General features: G+C 49.7%; 1 protein-coding gene across 2 annotated transcripts; it reads right to left on the bottom strand.

Moving 5' to 3' along the window:
* Positions 1-622: 622 nt before the first annotated feature.
* Positions 623-22,821, bottom strand: Rab7b (RAB7B, member RAS oncogene family). 2 transcript variants are annotated; one of them, XM_042258105.2, is made up of 7 exons: positions 22,675-22,821; positions 15,924-16,016; positions 15,548-15,615; positions 14,786-14,912; positions 14,067-14,282; positions 5,989-6,114; positions 623-3,079 (listed from the first exon to the last, which is right to left on the bottom strand). In XM_042258105.2, the coding sequence occupies exons 3-7, from the start codon at positions 15,598-15,600 to the stop codon at positions 3,002-3,004; spliced, it is 600 nt and encodes a 199-aa protein (XP_042114039.1). In that variant the 5' UTR covers positions 15,601-15,615; positions 15,924-16,016; positions 22,675-22,821; the 3' UTR covers positions 623-3,001. The 2 variants fall into 2 exon arrangements, with proteins under 2 accessions (XP_042114039.1, XP_006988892.1); XM_006988830.4 differs by lacking the exon at positions 15,924-16,016.
* Between the last annotated feature and the right edge of the window lie 836 nt (positions 22,822-23,657).

The raw sequence follows: 23,657 nt of genomic DNA, 5'->3' as shown, positions 1-23,657 counted from the left end.
CTGTGTAGCTTTGCGCCTTTCCTGGAACTCACTTGGTAGCCCAGGCTGGCCTCAATCTCACAGAGATCCGCCTGACTCTGCCTCCTGACTGCTGGGATTAAAGGCGTGCGCTGTTGCTGCTGCTGCTGCTGCTGCTGCCGCCGCCGCCGCCGCCACCACCACCACCACCTGGCACTCTGATGCCTTTTGTCGTTGTTTTTTGAGACAGGATTTCTCTGTAACCCTGGCCGTCCAGGAACTCACTCTGGGCCTTGAACTGAGATCAGCCTGACTCTGCCTCCCGCATGCTGGGATTAAAGGCGTGCGCCACCACCGCCCGGCTATTTTTATTTTTTTTTTTAATTTTTTTTATTTTTTATTTTTTTTGGTTTTTCGAGACAGGGTTTCTCTGTGTAGCTTTGCGCCTTTCCTGGAACTCACTTGGTAGCCCAGGCTGGCCTCGAACTCACAGAGATCCGCCTGCCTCTGCCTCCCGAGTGCTGGGATTAAAGGTGTGCGCCACCACCGCCCGGCTATTTTTTTTTTTTTTTTTTTTAAGTTGAATCGTGAACACTATAGTTTCTCCTTATCCAAGGAAGCACTCCTGGACCCACCACAGATGCCTAAAGTCACAATCCACACATGCCTATGATCAAGTTTAATGAATAAATTAGGTACAGCAAGAGATGAACAACACTTGATAATAAAATAAATGATCATGAGTCTGTACAATAATAAAAATGATGGAGATGTATATTTCAAAAATATTGTACTATTCTCAGCCTTCTCCCTTTGTGGTGATATGGGATGATACCACATCTGTGTGATGAGATAAAGTGCGGTGAGTGACCTGGGCATTGTGACAAGGCTCTAGGCTCCTATTAATAGAGGCATTGGAAATGACGAACGCTGATATGATAGCTGAGACAGCTCCAGTGACTGGTGGGTGGGTAGCATATACACTGTGGACACACTGAATAGAGGGATGACTGTCCTGGGTAGGACGGCACAGGCATTCATCACACTACTCCAAAGGACATGTGATGTGAACGTTGTGAGTTGTTTATTGCTGAAATTTGCTGTTTAATATTTTCGGTTCACAGTTGGCCGTGGGTAACTCAGACTGCCACCACAGACCGAGAAGGACTATTATTGCTCTACAAAGGATGAAAACAAAGGAGGCGCTTATTAATTGTTTGTACATTTAGATACGGTCCATACGTTCATTGTGATGCTAATGTTGATGCACACCCACACACCACACATCCCTTCACAGTCTGACTCCCAGGAGAGCCGTGTGTGTGTGTGTGTGTGTGTGTGTGTGTGTGTGTGTGTGTGTGTGTGAGAGAGAGAGAGAGAGAGAGAGAGAGAGAGAGAGAGAAAGAGAGAGAGAGAGAGAGAGAGAGAGAGAGAGAGAGAGAGAGAGAGAGAGAGAGCAGTGCATAGCGTTCACCTCTGAAGGACCCAGACGGTGGTCTGTTAGGGGTGCACTCTGTTCCTGTGGCTGCTGCCCATGGTGGTTTGCTTTCTACTTCAGAGCTAGGCTGGGGGCAGACGGGGTCCTCAAGTCCCTTGGTTAGTGCCTTCATCACTTGCCCCTCAGAGAATCTTTCCAGTCAGGTGCTTCTTCCTACAGGTTCAGATTAACACCTCAGATCTGCTTTAGGACTCAGGAAAGGAGACTCCTGTGGAGGCAGGGAATGTCTGCAGTAGGCATGAGGCATGAACCTGACCATGGAAGACCCTGAAAGTTCATCCTGTCCATCTCCTTCAGACTGGGCCACCCTATCTGTGCTGCTGAAGCCAGGAGGGGGAAAAAAAAAAAGGTTGTATCCTGGAAACGTGGGCCACAGAATCCGTATGCTCTCCAGATACGTCGCTCTGGGACTTGTCTCTGGTTTTGCTTTGTCGCCTGAATCAAGGATCCTGAAGTTTTTACCCAGGACACTTGAATTCTTACCCAACAACCCCGGAGCCTGGAAGCAAGCCTCAACTGCCTACTTGACAGAAACAACCAGCTTTTCAAGTATCCTCAGAACAAAGGCCACAGCCTTGGAAGCAGAGGACATGTCTGCCCCCTGGTGGTCAGTCACCAAATCTTCACGGTGCCCTCTGGAGCCAGGGTTTCCTTGGACAGCAACTTTGAGTCCTCAGGTAGACTCTTCATATGGAATATAGCAAGCTGTCCGTCGCCCCAGGGCTTGGCCTCGCTGCTCCCTCTCCTGACATGCTCTTCCTGTAGCCGTGAGCCCAACTGTCACCTCCACAGGAAAGCCCCCTTGCACCCCTTTGTCTACAACAGCACCTCATCGCCGTCATCTGTTCTGCTCCGTGCCTGCTGCCTCTCTTTCTCCAGCTGTCCTTTGGGAGATAAGGACATGTGTTACCCGTGTCCTCAGTGCCATGTACAGAGAAGGCATCAAAAACACCTGCTGAAGGAGTCAACGTGTGTGCCCGCAGCAGCAAGTGGGACTTGGATGCATCGTCTGGTCCTCAAACCACAGTGGAATATGGGGGACTGTGGGACCGCTGATCTGGCAGATGGGCACACTGAGGCCTGGTCAGTTATGGGAGCTGTTTGAGCACCTGGGAAGCAGGAACAACATCTTTCATCTTGCTTCCTCACTTCTCCCTGGAAGAAGCCGCAGGAGGTCTCAGGCCTGTTGGCTTCTGCCCGTCAGGAGTGAGTGGTCCATGTCCTGGCTCCTCGGCCTGGCTGCTGACGGAAGCAGAGCCACACGGTCATCGTCCTCCGAAGCTATAGGTCCGCAGGGCTCAAGGGAGCAGCCTGTCTGCAGAGATGAGCAGGACTGTGTCAGGGGAGGGGAGGCAGAAGAGCGTAAGCCATCCAGACTCCTGTGACGCCTTCTCTGAGGCCAGGATTTGCCGGTGACATTCTTTCCTGCTGCAGTGCCTCAGCCTCCCGGCTTGGCAGGGGAATGCTGGGGACTGGTGGGGTTGAGCTTGGAGTGAGTGGCCTGCACACAGCTGCAGGTAGGAGTCTGAAGGACGAGTCCAGGAGTCAGCAGCACCTGCTCTTTGGCTGGCCTGGCGAGAGCTTGATAGAGTCCACAAGGTGATTCTCTACGGTGCCTTGGTACTGGGGAGGAAAGAGGAGTCAGTATTCACAGCCTGTGGTCTAAAGAGCCCTGATACTTGGCTTCTCAATGGGCTTGGGAGCTGGGAATTCCGTCTTCCTTCTGTGATATTGTTGGGAAACTGAGGACCAGAGGGGAAGCCCGTACCTTCCCACCTTCGCCCTTCCCTCTCTCTGTCCTGCCTCTTCCCAGGAGTCCAGAGTATTCAGTGGAAGGATTATAGGATCTCAGGTGCCTGGCTTCCAGTCAGGTCTCATAATTTCCCATTCCCCAGAAGGAACAATTGAGGTGAGTGACATTTGGGCTTGGGTAGAGATAGACAGCTGGCCCCTCATCTCTGATGGATACTCGTCCCCACAAACATTTCCATACCCCCAATATTCTTTGTGCCTGGGCCCTTCCTGTCTCTTATGGCACCTGGAGGAGCCCAGCTGGCCTCCGTCCCCATCCCAGCTGTAGGGAGACTTGCCCTACCAGTTCAGTGTGTCCATGCCACTTTTCTCCCTCTTTGGCAACTATCCAAACCCCTGTCCCAACAAACACCCGGAGAAGGCCCCTGCCCACCTAACAAGCCCCTTGGTGCCCACCCAGCTCTCTCCCTCCCATCCCTTGGTTCCAGGGAAGGCCAGGAGTTCCTCAAGGGCATGGCTTTCTTTTTCTCTCTTTTAAAGACAGGGTCTCCCTATGGTTGGAAATCACAATCCTCCTTCCTCTGCCGTGGCTCTAAGGCCACGGGTCGCAGAGACAGGAACGCAGCTGTTGCTGCTTCTGGATTTATTTTTATTTTTTTAATTATGTGTAGTGGTGTGAGCTTACATATGGACATGTGCATTCTCAAAGGGGGCAGAGGTCAAGTGTCAGACCCTCTGGAGCTAGAGTTGTGGACGCTTGTGATCCACCTGACGTGGGTACTAGGAACGAAACTGGGGTCCTCGGGGAGAGCAGACGTGCTGTTGACCACTCCTGCTTCACTCTTTTTCCCTCTGGAGCCTGAGTGCTGTGAGGCCCCATCCTGAACCCCCACGTGACAGCTGGGGAAGTGTTGACAGGATGGAACGTTTTTCATCTTATGCGTGGGGGAACAGGCTCAGGTCAGCCATATGTTTTGACAGGTATGTACATAAAGCTGCTGGCACAGGACTTTATCCAGGTCAGTCCGAGTGCACACACCGTGTCTGTGACCTCCAGGCCCCGGCTCAGACTCCTGCACAAGTATCAGGAACTGTGGTGAGTTGTCTAGCTCTCCTTTTGCAGAGAAAGGATGTTCGCAAGAACAAGCATCGCTAACGGCCTCACACGACGAAAGTGACATCATAGGAAGGATATACTTTAACTCCAATTTAATGGGAAGGAAAGGACACTCTCTCCCCTGAACGGACAGATGACAGCCACATATATACACTGGCCGTAGGCTGGGGAAGATTCCTTGTGACTGAGTGTCTGGCAATAATTGCGCCACATTATCTTGATAAGTTGTGATAAGCCGTCCTGGCTAATGGTCCAGGCATGCTCACCTGCTGCATATTCGGAGCCTGCTTTCCTGACTGTGGCAAAGCTACGCTCACCAACCATACACTGAGTACTCTCTGCTGTTCTTCCTCAGGAGGCAGTGATGGCTGGAGGCTGACCTGAGGTCCAGCCTGGGCCTTGTGAACGGAGAAAGCTCTTAACTTTTCTTGCGCAGCTGCTGGAGGCAAATGCTGCCTGTCCCTACCAACGGCATCTTGGGACCTTCCCTTCAGGACAACATGGGTCATGCAAGTCAGTCAGTCACCTACAACGAGGTCGGCGATGGCAGCCATTTCCACCTCGGGGATGCCTCCAATCTCCTAACCATTCCTTGTTCATTTCCTCCACTTAAAATCGTTGCTCTGGCAATAATTTCTTTTTGTTTGTTTGAGACAGGGTCTCTCTATGTAGCCCTGACTGTCCTGGAACTCACTGTGCGGACCAGGCTGGCCTTGAACTCACAGAGATCTGACTGCATCTGCTTCCCGAGTACCGGGATTAAAGTGTGTGACACTACGCCTGTCCCCCTCTCTTAACTCAAGGTGGCAGGACAAGGTCGCCAGATGAACTCCACATTGCAACACTAAAGTTCTGCCATTAGCCGGGCATAGTGGCACACACTTGTGACCCCAAACACTGTAGAAGTGGAGGCAGGGGACTGTGAATTAGAGCTTAGTCTGGACTGCAGAGTGAGACCATGTCTCAAAGAAACAAAATCAAAACATACAGAAGCAAAGCCCACAATTGTGCCTAGGTGGCCTTCAGTGGCCGCTCCCGTCACGTGGGCTGTCACTGGGCCCCTTCCCTGGACTCCATCACCAAGTCTGCTCCAACCATGCAGAATTGTGTTGCAGTCACTCATGTTCCTCGTCTTCCTCTTGAGTCTGAGAATCCCCAGACCCCCTCACAGTGTCTGGGACACACGCCACACTCAACACAAGCTGCTGACGTTATCACATCGCAGCGCCTGGGTCTGTTTATCTTTCCGATTGGAAGCTGTCAGCAGCTCCTATAGGCTGGAGATCCCACTTGACTTAATGCAAGCTTGGTTGGCTCCACCAGACTTCTGTCCCACAGTGAGGACTGGCTTAGAGACCACTTCTCAAATCCTCACTGAATTCGAATCTCCAGGCACCAGGCACAGGACTGACCTTTTAAATACTGCACAGGGGATTGGGATAGCTGGCCATATTTGGATACCAACCGCTTGCTCCCAGGTACTTGATGCCTCTGGCAAACGTGGCACCAGAATTGCTAAGCCCATCCAACTACTAAATAATTAAAAAGACGAATACTCCCATGCCCTCTGAGTCCTTACCTACACCCACATTTTCTTCCTTGGGAGATCCTGAGGACCCCTGCCTAGGGCAGCTCTGAGGAGTTCCACCACCACATCACTTACCCTCAAGAGTGCCCGGCTGGCCAGAACCTCAAAGGCTTGTACCACATTGATGTCATTCTTGGCACTAACTTCAAAGTAAGGCATGTCCTTCTCTTTACACCATCCATGGGCTACCTCCTGGGACACCTGAGGGAGAGAAATGATCACCGTGTCCGTATCGCTGTGGCCACAGCCGCTGCCCTTGTTGCTGCTGTGGTTTCGGTGTGGCCTGTTCCCTCCAGAACCCGGGCTGAAATTGCTTCCCCAGGAGGACGATGCTGAGAAGAAAGGTGAGACCTCGAAGGGAGACTAGGTCATTAAGAAGAACTAACACGGCACCAGGAGGATAGCTCAGTGGGCAAGAGTATTCCATGTTCTAAGTGTGGAGTTCACCTAAGGACCCGAGTTCAAGTCCCTGACACCCCCACAAAAGCTGGGTATGATCATAGATGCCTGAAATCCCAGGGCTGTGGGCCAGAGACAGGTAGATCCTGAGAAGTCACTGGCCAGTCAGCCTCCCAGACATGGCAGACTTCCAGTACCATGAGAGACTCTGTCTCAAGGGAACAAGGACATTCATGACAGAGCAGGACAGCTGATGGCCTCCCTGGCCTCCGCCCATGCATGGGCATATACTCCTTTCTCAACATGCGCGCGCGCGCGCACACACACACACACACACACACACACACACACACACACACACACACACGCACTCATGCCTGCCCCATACACATGCATATACATTTTATGAAGAAAAGATAAAAAGAGATCAGCACCCAAGGGAGTGAGGTCTCTATTTTTTTTTTTGTGGGACTGAGAGCCGTCTGTCAGAAAGTGAGGCCACCCCTCAGCTTTTGACTCTCTCCCCTTTCTCTTCCGTTTCCTGCCACCACCACCCTCCCTCCCAACCATCACCCCAGCCCCCGTGATCACGGCCACCGCCCCTCTTGATGACTGAGAGCCTCTCCTGTGTCTGCAGCTCCATAGTTTATCTTTTCAGTTCCTAACATGACTCTGTGAGGTGGGTGTTGCCAACGCCATTTCACATACAGATGAGCACCTGGAGCAGTGGTTCTCAACCAGTGGGTCCTGACCCCTTCCAGGGGTCACCTACGGCCATCAGAAAACACATACATTTACATCAAAATTCATAAAAGTAGCAAATTATAGTTATGAAGTAGCAACAAAAATACTTTCATGGTTGGGGGTCACCACAACATGAGGAACTGTATTCAAGGGTCGCAGCCTTAGGAAGGTTGAGAGACACTGACCTGGAGAATTATCTTTGCCCGGGATACACAGCCTGGGCAGGATTTGGACATGGACCTGGCAGAATTAGAGCCTGCTTCACTCTCTGGCTTCCTAAGGTCTGGCTAGAAGCTTCCTCCCAACGTTGACTCCCTCTAAAGGAGACAGCCCCAACAGATGCAGGGCAGTCAGGGTGGGAAGCGAGGGTTCCCTCTCTGCCTCCTGCCGACTGAGCAGATCTGTGCCAGGAGGGACTCTTTTCCCTAGGGTAGAGCCCTGGAACAGTGAATAAGGCCCCCACTAGCTATGAGATGGATGCTGTTGGCTTGACTTTAGAGGCAGGAACACTGAGGCTCAGAGAGGTTCGGAAACATACCCCTGATCACACAGCTCAGGGAGGCAGAGCATGGATGCAGATTCCCCTGGCATCTGAATTGCCCCTGGAGGACTCTTTGTAAGAACCTTGATCTTCTTTACTGTTCCCCCCACGAGACTCCAGGTTCTTCCAGTTCAGGCTCAGGACCTTTTTATTCTCAGCCCTATATGTGAGTGAGCTAAGAGAGGACATTGCTTCTAAGTGCAAACAGCTGGATGCAGTTGGGGGCTGCTGGGTATGCCCCACATCCTTCTGAATTACTTGGAGGGGTGACTCATACCAAAGAGTGCGATGTCTCATTAGTTATTTAAAGGGGAAATTACTATATATCTTATATTTGCTGTGCCTGGTACTTTAACATTATTTAAATTTATTTAAGGGGAATCAAGCTCTTTGTCCCAGAGAAAGGACCATTTGTGCCTTTTCCTAGAACACAGGGCAGGCAGGTGAGATGAAAGACCCCCCCACCCCTTATCACACTGTCTCCCCACGCTTGCAGGTTCTGGGGACACCTATCTTCCTGAGATTATGAAGTACCACTGTTGTTCACTGTCTCTCTGGTTCCTGCCCTGCTGGGCTCAGGACTGGCAGGAATGCCCAGTGGCTCACGTCTTCTTTACACAGTGCCTCTATGGACCACCAGCTCTGGCATTGTGGGGTTTGCAACATAAGACTGTGGTCAGCAGAGCAAGAACGTCCAGGTCTCAGTCTTAGCCTCTGATGCCTAAGATTTTCCTGCCTTTGGGAAGAGGGACCCCAGCATTGGTGAGGAATGCTCCCTCCTGTGGGACAGATGAATGGCCAAGATCTGTAAGCCATCAACAGTCCTTCTAGATTGGGGTAAGTCCTAGACTGTTTAGAGGGAGACTTGGGACGTCTGTACTAGTAACATGCAGATAAATGATCACTAGACATTAATACATTATGCCTGAATAGCATCTTGAAGTAGTCATTAGATGTTAACACCTTGTACACTGGTGTCATCCTGTATATTCAAAGTGCTTTGGATCTTTCAAAGACTTACACTTCTTTACGTCCAGCCCTCTCCACCTCCCATCTCCCCAGATGCTGAGTGTTTAACTGCGACTGTTAGCTGGTGCTCAGGAGTTACTATCAACTGGGAAGGGAGTGCAAAGTGACTGTGTCTCTATGGTGTGGTCTGTAGGGGACACTTTTTTTTTTCTTAAAGATTTATGTATGTATGTATTATGTATACAGTGTCCTGCCTGCATGCATGCCTGAAGGCCAGAAGAGGGCACCAGATCTTACTGTAGATGGTTGTGAGCCACCATGTGGTTGCTGAATTGAACTCAGGGCCCCTGGAAGAGCAGCCAGTGCTCTTAACCTCGGAGTGATCTCTCAGGTTCCTGTAGGGCACTGTTTTTACATCAAGGCATAACAAGCAGAAGCCCGCCGCTGCGTCCGAGGCTGATCACCCACCGAGGGAGCTTGGGAGACATGCCGTTGGTTGCAGCTGCAGTGGCAGCTCTGCTGTCCCTTCCCTCGAAGCAGCAGACCGTGATGGAGGCGTCCTCCTGGTAAGACCCACATTCATCTTATCCCCCCGCCCCCTTTCTGATGGGTCTCGAAAATGACTGAGGGCAATCTCCAGAGCATCAGAGACTATGCTACAGCGGCCTCTTTCTGAGTCTCCAGCCCCGTCCCTACAGAGGGCTGGCTGGAGAGAAGCCACGGAACAGCACTTTAAGTCCTCTCTGCCAATTCCAGCCGTGACTTCATGACTTTGAGGATCATCTTGCCTTTTATTTACGAAGTACAATAGTTATTTATAACTTAAGCTCAGAGAACTCTAAAAGCAACTCCAAGACGTGGTACCTGGAGACGACTGTTACTTTCACACGGTTTCCTTTTGCTTACAATGGGCTGTTAACATTTGGTTCTGCTCACTCATTGAGAACCAGTGTTTGACAAAAACTAGGCCAGATTGCAAAAAAAAAAAATTATTCTTTTTTTTTATTTTACAGTGTGTGTGTGTGTGTGTGTGTGTGTGTGTGTGTGTGTGTGTGTGTGTACTTGTGGACATCAGAGACAAGTTGTAGGAGTCAGTTCTCTCCTTCCATCACGTCTCTCCCAGGATTCAAATTCAGGTAGTCAGGCTCTGTGGCCTTTACTGCTGAACCGTCCTATGGGCCCCTATCTGCATAATTTTGGTTTTGATGCGTTCTCCTTGTATAGAGAGAAAATGATTGTTATATAAATTTAAAATTAGTATATCTGGGGGCTGGAGAGGTGGTTCAGCCGTTAAGAACCTTTGCTGCTCTTGGAGAGGACCTGGGTTTGGTTCCCAGCACCCATATGGCAGCTCAGTTACTGACTGTAACTCTGGTTCCAGGGGATCCGATGCTGTTTTCTGGCCTCTGCAGGTACTGCATGTATGTGGTATGCTTACATGCATGTAAGAAAAATACTCATACATAAAATAAGGATAAATAAAACTTTAAAGGAATCAGCATATCTGATACTAGTTAGTAAGCCTCCAAGAATAACCAACAGTACTGTAGGAGACACCATTCCAGTTCCATTGGTGGTAGATCAGAACTCACACTTGGGCGTGGAGTAAGGCATTAAAGTTCCAGAGAATAAATCCCCACAGCTCAGATGTTAGAGGCCCTTTCTCACGAACCAAGATTTTCCACTGTTGACTTCTGTGGAAGGGTTTTTTGTTTTTTGTTTTTTTAAACAAAGATAAGCCAGTAATTTCTTTCAAATTATTCTGGCTATATGTGTGTTTGCATATGTATGTGCATCTTTATTGTAGTAAGATACACACCACATATAATTTAATACTGTAGTCATGTTTAACCATATAATTCAGGGCATTAAGTATATGCCTACTGTTGTGTGACCATCATCATTACTTGAGTCCAGAATTTCCTCCTCCCAAATCTAGCCACGTACTTTTAAACACTTATCTTCCTCTAACTAAGTAGGAAAAACTAAGCCAGGTGGCGGCAGCTCATGCCTTTAATCCCAGCACTTGGAAGGCAGAGGCAGGAGGATCTCTGTGAGTTCGAGGCCAGCCTGGTCTACAGAGTGACTTCCAAGACAGCCGGGGCTACACAGAGAAACCCTCTCTTGAAAAAAAACAACAACAAAAGTAGGAAAAACTACTTTTCCAGACCTGTTCCTGAGGAAGATACAATTACAATGTTTCCATCAACCCTCAAATAATATAGGGAAATCCATCCTCTGGTTTCCATGGCAGAGAAGAGGTTGGGGTGGACCCGGGGCATACAGGGAACATGGCGGACCATCGGTGGGCCACTCAGCCGGGGTGTTGAAAGAGATGGCGCCTACCTCCTTCAGCTTTGTCCCAGGGAGTACAAGCTTCCCTAGATACAGTCACGTGGCTAGTCTTTATTTTCCTCGTCCCAACCAGGGGTTAACAATCTCTTTGCTAAGTCGGCATCGGAGTACGGAGATGTGAGGGCAGGAGCCGCCGCTGCCGCCGCCGCTGCTCCTTAGTTCTTGGCCCTAACAATATGGGGTCTTTGTGGTAAGTCTCTGCACTTTCTCCTCCCACTTCCTCTTCCCTGAACTCATTTCCTTGTTGTGCAGTACCTCTTACCTCCAGTTCCTAGGCCACCTCCCTCCGGACCTTTCTTCTGGGCCACCTTGCTCACAGACGAACTCCCTTCATCTTCCCCAAATCATCCTTTATCCACCCCATCTGGCTGACCCTGGCTTCTCCTGGTGTCTCCGTCTTCGTCTCACCATCTCCATTGAGGGCATTACCCTGTCTTCCTCTCCAAGGATGATGTAGGATTGCCTAGTGTCTCATTGTTTCTTTCTCCCCCTTATTCTTCTCTAATGCAAAGCACATACAGGCGTGGCTTGGCTCAGACTTCTGTCTTAGGAGTCATCAACCCCCTTCACCATCCAGGCGCCCCCCAGTCATTGAACATTCACAATCTGTTTCCTTTCTCCATCAACACAAGGCTGCCACGACTCAAGGGAGCCAGAGTTCCTTCTCCGCTTCTCCATCTTCTTCACAGAATCAGGTCCGAATACAAACCTAGCCTTCCTTTCTGTGGCCACCGCTTTCTCTCTTTTCAACTTCTGCATGCCCATCCCATCCTGCTCCCTAGTATCTGATGCTCCAACTACCCCGCCCCCCTTCCTTCAGGTTTCCCGGGAGCCCTCCCACCCCCACCCTCTGATTCCCTTGCTTGGAAAAGCTGCGTCCCAGGTCCCTGGTTCCTAGCATCTGCTCCAGCAGGGCTGCTGAAACACTCCAGTGATGCTCCTTCAAGCTCAGCCTCCTCCTTCAGCTGAGCGCTTCGTGTTTCATCAATTCTGGTCCTTGTCCTTCCCCCAGCAGCTCATCCTCTCATGTTTGGATTTAATCAGTTATCAGAACCCAGCCCTAAATTGTATTAATTTGGAGTGGATGAAATTTAGAGAGATTCTAAATGGCCCATCTTGACCGTGGTTCTTAAGCTTCCTTTTTGGTTTCCTTCCTCACTGGAGGATGGTACCTCTTACTTCACTGAGAAAACTCTGGCCCCCTTTTCCTGAACTCCCTTAACTTGACCTTCAGATATAGGAAAGGGATGTTAAAATGGATGTTTGGATCTTAGCCTCGTAAGGTGATAGACTTCAGATGTGCAGTGGGATGGCCTTGGGACCACGCGTGTCTCCAAGGGTTTATGACAAAGAATCTCTTAGATGACACTAATATCCACAACATGGACACAAAAGGCTTGCAATGGAGGATTGGCTAGTATAGATAGATAGAAAGCTGTATGGTACATATAATTACACCTGCCTCCCCCAGGAGTCAGAAGAGGGCCTTGAGGTTGGTCGTAACATATGGCCTCTGAAGCCTGGTGGCTGTGACAGACTGGGGTCTGGCACAAACCTGCAGGTTCTAAGGTGAAAGGTCATGAGCTGGAGAGAACACTGGCTCCTGAGAACATGGCCAGAATGCCTGAGTATGCCTAGGCCAGGCGTGGGTTCCACAGAGGGGCAGCAGGGTTGGAGCTACCAAGAGGGTTGATTGAAGCTGAAGGAAGAAAGCAGGAGAGTGCAAGAGACTCCTTTCTTCCGGGCACCATGGAATGTCGCCCAACTAGGGGGTCTGAAGGACCCCAAGGGATGATTCACAGAAGAGGGGCCTTACCACACCCGCCAGGCCGGAGAACTCCAAGCTATACCACAAAAGACCCACAAAACAAGGACTGTCCTGTTCCATGACCACTTCTCAGTCTTCCTGCTTCACCCCAGACAGGATTTGACCCCAGATTTCCCATCTGACCTGAGCAAGTGGGGACTATGGACTTGTAAAGCGGACAGTGACGTCCCCACGGCAGCTAGTCCAGAGCGGGAAGAAAGGGAGACTTGGATTCCCGTCTGAGACAGGATGTTCCACGGACACGCAGTTTCCAACCTGAACTGGCCACACAGAGCGGGAGACTCGTCTCCAGTTCACACTTCTGTCCTGCAGTTTTGTTCTTAGGTATCCCAAAGCTTGCCGGTTCCCTAGCTGCTTCAGGTTGCTCTCCCAGCTTCTCAGATTCTGGATGCCCAAGTCAAACACATCTTCCTCTCTGAATAGGGAGCTTCCTCTCTGCAGGTGAGTGCAGCTGGAAGTACCCTTCTGTCTCCTCCCTTCTCTGGACCACCCTGTACTTCGCAGTACTAAGTTTTGGTTCATTTCTCTTGCGGCTTTCTGTTTGAACCATGGTGAAAACGGAGTTCCATCACAATGACTCAGTTCCCCTTCAACGCTTTTCCATTAGAAATACCGAAAGAATGTGGTTCTAACGGCTCCTTTCGGTGTTATTTGGGCTTCAATTGGCACAACATACCATGTCTTAATTTTTACAAATCAACATAACCTCTATTCCTTCTTTTGGTAGCAAGGAAGGGGTGGGAGAACTTTCCACTCAATAGCCCTGTGATGGCCATTACCACACAGGCGGGGCTGCTGCAGGCATTGGGGTAGACCAGTTGTCTAAAGGCTCATCGACTACCCTGGCTATATATGACTCAGTGGAAAATTATTGATTGCCTAGGAAATTTGTAGATCTGAAAACTGATACCTTCAGATCCCACTGTGATTCTAGGCAGAAATCCTGTTCTAAGACTAAATCAGATTCCTCCAAGACCTGACTTCTGGCTCCTCTCAGGTCCTAAGTCTCCTACTCCTTGTTACTTGTGTCTCAGTTTACATCATCCTGTTTCTTTAGCCTAGAACCCATTTCTTCTAGGAAGCTAGCTCTCTATTTTGGACTTAGGCATCCCTTTGTTCTGATCTCCAAATCTCCAAAGTGTGTAACTATCATTGCTTTTTCACATTGTACCATAATTGTCACTCTTAGATGGTGGAGTCCTTGAAGGGAGGACTCTTTCAGCACTGTATGTGAGGCCTAACACAGCATCTGGTATGCAGTTGTTACATAGTTTGTTAATGAATGAATGAGTGAATGAATGAATGAACTCACAGTACCTTCCTGTCTTCCAGATCGATTTTGTTCCCAAGCACTACCATGGGATACGACTGCTCCATGGGGATGATCTTTGCCAGGACGTCATCCCTCCAGATATCCAGGGCTTCAAAGGACTCTGGATCAGTGACATCGAACGCCAGGATACAGCCATCGGAACCTTTGTAGAACGTTGATACCATGGAGCGGAAGCGCTCTTGACCACCTGTGTCCCAGATCTGGAGGGGAAGAGCAGCGCCCCACAGGCTCTGATGAGTGGCTGAAGGGAAACCCAGCAAGGCTATGTCATGCCAAAAGCTTCATTTCTGGGTGGGGGAAAGCCTTGGTGTAGGTGTGCACGGCCCTTCCCCATCCAGACAGTGCATCCCTCCCACTCACATACACCACCACAGTTCTTAGCTCTCACTCTCTCTCTAGGTTATCAGGGCAGGAGTTGCTATCCCATCCCCTAACAATAGTGTCTTTTGGCTTTGTAAGTCACCCGTCTCTGTTACATTATTCACCTCTGCCATAGTAGGTAAGCAAGTGGGTGTGTCTGGGCCCCAGTGAAGAGACTAGAGTTAGCCCATGAGTTGAACTTTGCTGATATCTCTCCACGTCCTCTGAACTTCTAGTACGTTTTGCTATGTAAGTGGGTGATTTTCAGGTGTGTGTGTGTGTGTGTGTGTGTGTGTGTGTGTGTGTGTGTGTGTGTATTTCAGAGACGGAGGGGAGTGCTCACCTGGAGCTTCAAAGTTGTGTCATCCAGTATGATAATTTTGGAGAGGATGCTGGCCCCCAGGGTGGTCTGGTATTCCTCAAAAAATGTTTTGTGTACATATTGGTGAAGGAGAGAGGTCTTTCCCACACTAAGGGGAAAAAAATCCACATATGGTAAATGCACACCTATAAACACACACACACACACACACACACACACACACACACACACACACAGCTATGCCGTTGTTAGGACATTACCATGCTCTTTGCAATGCAGTCCTTCCTTGAGCCTTTGATAATTTTTAATCAAAGTTGGAGTTTAGGAACAGGCTTTGGTACATGAGTGATTTGAGGTTGGAGGAAAGACAACAGTACACACCCTAGGATGGGCTCAAGGGTCTCAGGAGAGAGTTGCTCAGAATTCTGAATTTCTAGTGTTAATGGTCTAGAGACCACCCTTTGGGGGGCAAACGATTGGGAATAGTTTCTAGGAGCAGGAACCAACCAAAGTGAGCAGTTTTGGATAAGATTGTCCCACAACAGTGCTCAGATTTCTGTTGGGTGTGGCAGGCGGTGGGAGGACCTGAAAGGTTACATAGCCAGTTATCCCACGGCTGGACCCAAGCCAAGAATGTTTTCCCTTCCTCGAAGCAGGATGCACTTTGTGCTGCCACTCTGACTCGGGAAGGGTCCCTTGGAGGTGGGAGCACAGCTTGGAGGCCTTACTGCTCCCAGGCAAAGCTGTTTTCCAGCGAACTCACAGCAGCCGGGCTTGGCTTACCCAAGAGCGCCAACGATGATAAGTTTCAAGTCCACTTTCTTTCGGGGATTCATGAGCAGCTTCAGAGCCTGTGGGCAAACAGAAGTCATTTTCACACTGGTTAGCCTTGCTTGTGGCCATTGTCACTGAGGCTAAGCCTCCCACACCCAGTCACTGCAGGCCTCCCCTCCCACGTGTCCTCCAGGACACCTTCCGAATAGTATTTAGCATGCTGTGACTCCTTTCACATCTGAGCTCTGTTTTCCTCTGGTTTATCAGGATCTCTGTCCTTGGCTAAGGACTCCAGTGAGGCTGTTCTCCTGAAGGACACACATGACTCAGCACCCTGTACACACCCTCCCCTTACTTTGCCTTGCCAAAGTTGCAGATCACTCACCCCTCAGCTCTTCAGAGTCCTGCGCTGGGAGGTAGCCCAGAGTGCCAAACAGCAGAGCAGATCTGAACAGAGACCTCGCGCACACAGCACAGCCTAGAGCCAGGAATGGAGGCCGGTGTGGGAAGAGGGGATGGGGTGGGCAGGACAAGGGGTCCATTGTCAGGACTGCCTGGAGCCTTTGGATGGACGAGAGCCCCTCCCCCAGCCAAAGTGTGCCGTGCTTGCAGAATCACAGGGCTCTTTGCTGAAGCTGGAAAGGGCGAAATCAGTATATGTTTCTGGAAAGCTACTTGGCAGCATGTGTGGGGAGCCTCAAAATAGTCCTGCCCTCTGCTTCTAGGAATTTTTCTTACGGAAGTCACCAGGAACTTGAGCAAAGACTTCTAGCACTGCTTATAAATACCCACAGCGAAGAAGTAGTTAGGCCAGGACACATGAAGGAGTACTTAGTAGTCATCGGAATGGAGTATTTGAAATATTTTATTATATGTGGGAAAATATTCATGCTCTATAATTTGACTGAAAATCATTGCTAAATTATGTGTGCAATATCGGCTAAGTGTCGACTACTATCACAATTGCATTAATTTTTTTTTTCAGTGTTGGGGATTGAATCCAGGGCTTTGTGAATGCTGGGTAAGCACCATATATATGCACAGCTCCCATGAAATACAGAATGTATACATTGCAATATAGTCAAATCCAATTAATACATGCACCACTGAATATCAGCAAATGTACCCCTTTCCTGTGAAGAGAACACATGCACGTCCTGAACTTGACACTGGGAGCATCCAGGATGAAACATGTAGGACCCTACTCCAGGAAACATCAGGGAAGAAGGAACAGGGACCGAGCGACACTAGAAAGTGTTCCCAAGACACAGAAAAGGTATGGTGCTGACAGTATGGCGAGCCTGAAGAAGTGAGGCGTATGGTGTGTAGGGGGTGATATTTCCTAGGAGAGAATGAAGTAAGAAAATTCTGGGGATGGAGAATGGAAAAGGTGATTGATTTGCTTCAGGACAGCAAGACTGAGGTGGACTATCCCATTTCATTCATTCATTCATTCATTCATTCATTCATTCATTCATTCATTCATCCATCCATCTATCCATTCATTCATTCATTCATTCATTCATTCAATCAATCATTATTATTCTTCTAGCTACTTGGCAAAAAGTCCCCATCTCCCAGGGATGTAGAGGCAGGGAACTAATGATACTAACCAGGGTTGGCATACTGCAACAATGTTGCTGCTTACAAAGGTAAGCAGCTAAGAAGTGGCTAAGAAGTCTTGGAAGGGGCGGGTCTCTGAGCATCAGTTATCTCTTCTCAAGGGGCCTGAGAGCAACCGAGTGCTGTTTCCTAACACTGCGGTGCAGTGTGTTAACTTATCTTGAAGGACCAATACAGTATCTTAAAAGGATTTAGAGGCTGGGCGGTGGTGGCGCACGCCTTTAATCCCAGCACTCGGGAGGCAGAGGCAGGCGGATCTCTGTGAATTCGAGGCCAGCCTGGTCTACCAAGTGAGTTCCAGGAGAGGCGCAAAGCTACACAAGAGAAACCCTGTCTCGAAAAACCAAAAAAAAAAAAAAAACAAACATAAAAAAGGACTTAGAGTTTCAAAATGGAGGCAGAAAATGGATGGACAAACTCTAGCAATGGCCGAGCACCGGCAGTGGGTTGTACCACCCTTTGTGCAGCAGGCTAGCCTCACCATAGCCATGAGGTGAGTGCAAACCGGGCCCAGAGAAGGGCCACTCCACTGGGGATATGGCACAGTACTACTACAGTTCTGGCTTAACTTGAACAAGGCTTCCATCCCTAGCATACAAGTGTGGGGCGGGGCGGGAGGGAGGGGGTTGGGAGGGGGGGAGGGTGAGTCTCTCATAACTCACATATCACCACTGGTGGTGGTAACTGGATGAGCTAGTGCTTGAACGGAAGGCCAGGGAAAGCTTTTCGGTGCCGTGGTGCCTTCAGATCTCCAGCTCTGGTGTCTGTGTCCATGAACGTATAGGGCGCTGGGCTCAGACTTGTTGTGCTGGACAAAGCCTTAGGCGCACTGGGAAAAGGCAGCTAGGGGGCTGAAGAGGCTCTGTTAGAGCAAGGGACCTGGGGATGCTGAGCGGGAGCTGTATGTGAGGGACCCACACTTCAGTGGACAGGCGGCATGTGGAGGTGAGGGAACGGGCCACACACATCGCCAGGGTATGCCACACTCTATATGCTGACATTTGCTGGTCAGACGCTGTGCTGAGAGCTTTGAAAATATGCAAACAGATAACAGCCCACGGTGTGGGTTAAATGAATTAGTGTGCTGTTGTGATACATTTACTGGCACAAATTGAGGGTTTTTAAAAAGAGCGTTAAGGTCTTAAAGCACTAGCTGTTTTAGCGCCACTGTTATTATCTCTGTGTCACTAAGAACTAAATGTTTCCAGAAACTAATTTAGGAGTTCCTAACAACACACACTCGGTAGTGGGGGAGCCCGGGTTGGAGCAGAGATTTGGATCCAGGCCCAGCTCTAGAGACTGCCTGTGGTAGTCGGTACTGATCATCAGTTTGGGAGGATCCAGCATCACCTGGGAGATAAACTTCTGGGCACATCTGTGGGTGAATTTCTAGATTGAGTTAACTGAGGTGGGAAAATATGCCCTAAATATAGAGGCACCATTCCACGGTCTAGGATACATGGATATGCATACTGAATACATACATACATACATACATACATACATACATACATACATACATACGCGTATGAACACAGAGAACACAAACTGAGCGCTGACATCCACCTCTCTGCTTCCTGGCTGCAGATGCAGTGTGAGCAGCTGCCCAGGCTCCTGCCACTGTGCCTCCCCATCCATGATGGACTGTTCTCTCAAACTGTGAGTCTAAATATGCCCCGATTTCCTCAAATGCTTTGCCAGGCACTTTATCACAAGTACAATGAGTGCCACTGGGGTACCCATACGCCAGGGAGCCTGCTAGGCAAATACTCTGTCATAGAACCCCACTCTCACACCTTTCTGAGGTGAAGTCTCATGCCATTTTCCAGACTGGCCTCAACCCAGCAATCCCCTGTCTCAGACCCCCAAGTATCTAGGACTGTAAAAGTGCACCACTGTGCCAAGAGACTTTGCCCTTAAGTGGAGATGAATGAGATTAACACAGCTTGGCCCTTAAAGGCTCCATCACAGCACATATTGCTCTACCTGGATGTCCACCAACAACACGCTTTCTTCTTTAAAAATTAAACTAATTAAAAAATTCATATATGTGTACTATATTTGCACCATTTCCTCCTACCCTGCATCCTCCTTCCAACCCTTCCCATGTTTCCAACCCTGTCCCCATTCCCTCTCAAATTAAATTGATGGTCTCTTTTAATGGCAGACTTTCTACACAAATGCCAGTCCATACCGATTCTGAAATATAAGGTCATTTAAAAAAGGATAAAGTGATGATGCGCGAGCACACACACACACACACACACACACACACACACACACACACACACACACGATAATTGAAGTAAAAAAGAAGAGGCAATCTGAGTATTTGACAGAGTGAGAGCGACCCAGATTATCAGGAACAAGCACCAGCTCACCGAGTGTGTCTCTGTGTTTAATTCTACACGTGCGTGTCCCGGAAACACACAGATAGAAACATGCCATCTAAGGAGAGACAGAAAAAGGAGGCAGAAGAGACCACGAGTTCTCATTCTATCTCAAGTGACCATATTTTTAAAAATTTATTCTGCAATCTTAGTTTCTGTAACTTAAAAATATCAGAAAAAGACTTAACCTCTTTTTTTTTCTCCCTCAATCCCACCCTGACTTAACCTCTCCTTGCAAAGCATGTGTGACTGGGTGGCTGCCCAGAGTCATCTGAGTGTGATTTCCTATTTGGATGAATCACTGTGACTGGGGTGGAGGTCGGGGGAGGCTGCCTTATACCAGGCAATGACTGTGACTTTTGGGGTCAGAGAACCCTCTCTCTTTCCTAATCTACCCACCTGTGACCTTGAGCCCTGAGTATTACTAACTTTTCTATTCTCTCCTGGATAAAATAGACATGACTTATGGCTGTGGCTTCCTCTGAAGATGGCATGTGTGTGTCATGTTATGATAGCATAACAGTATCCCAAAGTTAGGGAAGATCTAGATAACAGCTTAACACTTTTGTGGGGTGAGGGTTGGTGGAAGAGGTCCTCAGATCCAGTTTGCAGAGGTTGCCATTTTTGATGATGTAAACATGTCCACTATGGCTGCTTTCATACTACAAGTACGGAGCATGCATAGTCCTGGAAGGACCTGGATGTCACTTGATCTAGCACTGGGCAGTGCTAGGCTCCTGGGAAACAGCCAGACATACCCTGAGCGCTTGTTCCTCTCACTGGGGGTAGTTTCTTCACCCACAAAAACGTTCAATTCCTCTGCAAATGCCAGGCGTTGGAAGGGGCAGTGTTGGAGGGGGTTTCGCCTGCCTCCTCTGATCCTTGTAACTTCTCCACCCCTTTCATTGTCCTGATCCCCTTTCCAGATGTGCCTTGGCACTGCTCTGCCACCAAAGACCCCTGTACCCCGATCCCAGAAAAAAAAAAAACGGCGAACATTCTAGAGCCTGACTTCTAAAAATAGCCTGGATCTTTGGTTCAGCTCGAGACCCGGGCTGACCCAGTTGGAGGAGCTGGTTTGGGGGCAGTCAGCACCGGGGGCTCTCTTGACTACTCCGGGTTTCAGATGGTAGCTGAGGTCCCTTTCCCTGTCCTCCACCCCTGGCTGGGTTGTAGCCACAACGTCCTTTTCAGCCTCATTCTAGTCTAGTCGCTGCTGGGGGAGCTTCAAAGAGGGAAGCTGGGGATCTCCCTATCAACAAGGCTGAGTCATCTTCTCTTCTACTGAACAGTGAGTAGCAGGCTTGGAATGCAGGACCAGCCCAGCCAGCCCAGCCCACACAGAGCGGGACTCACTCCAGAGCGGGACTCCAGAGGGACCACCACTTCTCCAGCTCTTCCCAGCCAAAGCCCGGCCCTGCCCATTTGCTACAAAGCAAGGAAGACTGAGTTGCTGGAGAGCACTCGGGCCTGTGACCAGTCCACAAGAACTCTTGAGGGTCTCAACCTTCACCACCGTTCCACGTCCCCTCCCTCCCTCTCCCACTGGCTCCAGGCAGGACCCAGCATAGTCTTCTTGCCTTACTTGTCCTGGGTGGGGTCTCCTGTATGTCAGGGAGACCAGCGAACAGGGGTGGCTGAGAATTCCGCAGCAGGCCCAGTCTCCCTGCCCAGTATACAATCTACCCCAGATTCTGGTCTCCCCCCGCAGTGTTTCCTCTCCCTCTGACACCCCGTACTACAGTCATCCTAAAAACAAAAAATACTGGGACCCACAGGCTGAGTGCGAAGGCTTCTGTTTAGTGAGATTCCCAGGGAACATGAGGCCTTGTTGCCTGCAGGGATCACTTGAGAGTCGGCCTCACCCACCCAAATCCTTGCAGGTCCAAACCTGCTTCCTCCACAAAGTGCACCCACAGCGCTGCTTTCAGAAGGCTGAGCATTGGCCTTTTTTAACTTCTTTGGGGAGGTGTTTGTCCTGTTCCCCAGGTAGACTGCCTGTACCCTAGACTACGCCTCTTATCTCTCTGTATTCCCGCCCCCCAAAATGCATGTTGACTTAAGCTGGGAATGCATTGATGCATCCCTCCGTCCATGCATCTGTCCATCCACACACCCATGTAGTGTACGCCTGCTATTCAGTAGCATACTATATGTCTAAGAATACTCAGAAACTGGTATCTCCATCGGCTCTTTGTAGTAGGGGATTGATTAATAAGCCCAAAGCAATCATTTTTTATCAATACACAATGCCTAGCAATTTTAGAACACTTGCATTTTACAAAACGCTATTATAGCCCAGTGGATTCTGGGGTCAGAAACTAGCTGGGGGGCTGGCAAGATGGCTGAGCAGGTAAAGGCACTTACCACGCAAGCTTGATGACCTGAGTTTTATCTTCAGAACCCATGTAAAGGTGGAAGGAGAGAACCCACTCCACAAAGTCATCCTCTGACTCACCATGTATGCTGTGGTGAACATGCACACCCATCATGCATACAGAACATCACACACACACACACACACACACACACACACACACACACACACACACACAAAACAACCACAACAACCAAGATTAGCAGCCAGCTTAGAGTAGAACCAGGTCTGGCTGTCCAACTCCATTCATTGGCTCATGTATTATGGCTCTTTGCCAGAAGAAAATACAGATTAGAAAAAGAGGGATGTTTTCCTACTTTGGGAGCTTGTCTTTCTCTGATAGCCCCCACATCTACATCCCAGAAGGCACCCTGTCTGTGTGCCAAGGAGATGCCAGATGCTGCAGGATCCAGCTGTCTTGGAAGGCTTCAGTTTCTGGCATTCCCTGCAGGTCTAGGGACGTAGTGCCATCCTCCTGTGACTGAGCTGCTGGGTCCTGTCTGGCACTGCCACAGAACCCCGAGCTGGGCCCCAGCTCCCTGTGACTGGGAGGGAAGTCCTTTCTCCACCACACCCAGGAGCTGCCTGCTGGGCAGGGGTCTTCGGGCTGCATTAAAACCCTGCACCTGCCACATTCTGATCCCCACACCGTTGTTTCTACCCGGGACAGTTCTGGAGCTGCTGGGCACATGGGAGGACAGATAGGCTGCCAGGACACTCACTGCCACGGGCTGCAGGGCACTCACCTCACACAGGTGGAAGTTCTGGGTCTGGGCCTCTCTTCCCCGGAGTGGCAGTTTCAATCTGGCCAGTTTGAGACCGTCAAAGGGTTTGGTAAGAGGCTACTTCCCTCTGAGTTTTCCTTCTTCTCTCTGCTGTGCGCAGACTTGGGAAAGTTGCAAAAGAGGCTGGGCCTGGGTGACCTCAGCTGTGTGGGTGGAGGAGGCGGAGTGGATTGGGAGAGCAGCGAGGCTTCAGAGCTGCCTGGATGTAGGGCACCAGGAATATTTACTTCATAAAGGAGTCTGGTCCCAGGGGATGAGGAATGGCAGGCCTGAGTTGGGAACTTCTGGACAGAGGGCCTGCAAGGTGACATGTCCCATCTATGGGCTTGTAGAAACATCTGCCTCTGTTCATGGGAGTCCCAGGAAAGAAGCCCTTTACTGTTTTCCATACACTCATGGAGCAGATTTGGTCAAGCCACCAGGGCACCAGTAAGGTTGGAAGGAGTTCTGATCTTAAGCCTTGCCCTCACCCTGCACACCCCTCACACACTGGCACACACACAGAGGATATACACATACATCCCTGCCACGCGACACATACATAACACACATATATTTTGTATACATACCCCACATCCCTTGTGCCACATTCCTTATATACACACTACATGTGCCCCTTTCCTCACAACTCACACTCTGTACCACCCACACCCCCCACTCACTCACATAAAATAAACTCACCACCCACACCCACACCACATCAGGCTTGTAAGAGGTAAGGCATGTCCTGGCACGCCAACCCCCCACCCCCACCCCCTCTGGTTAGGTTGTGTGGCCCAACCTGGGGCAACGGTAAATTAAAACGCTGTTGGCACACAGTTAACCTTGGCATCTCATCGCACTGTCATGGACCATGCCTTGGGTAAGCACAGCTGGTAGATGAAAGGCAGATGGAGGGAGCTTAGACATGACTCCCCAGATCTCAAGGGGTCCCCTTAAGGTGT

This window comes from Peromyscus maniculatus, chromosome 11 (genome assembly GCF_049852395.1).
Source record: "Peromyscus maniculatus bairdii isolate BWxNUB_F1_BW_parent chromosome 11, HU_Pman_BW_mat_3.1, whole genome shotgun sequence".
Lineage (NCBI taxonomy): Eukaryota > Metazoa > Chordata > Mammalia > Rodentia > Cricetidae > Peromyscus > Peromyscus maniculatus.
This window is presented reverse-complemented; position numbering and strand designations above follow the sequence as displayed.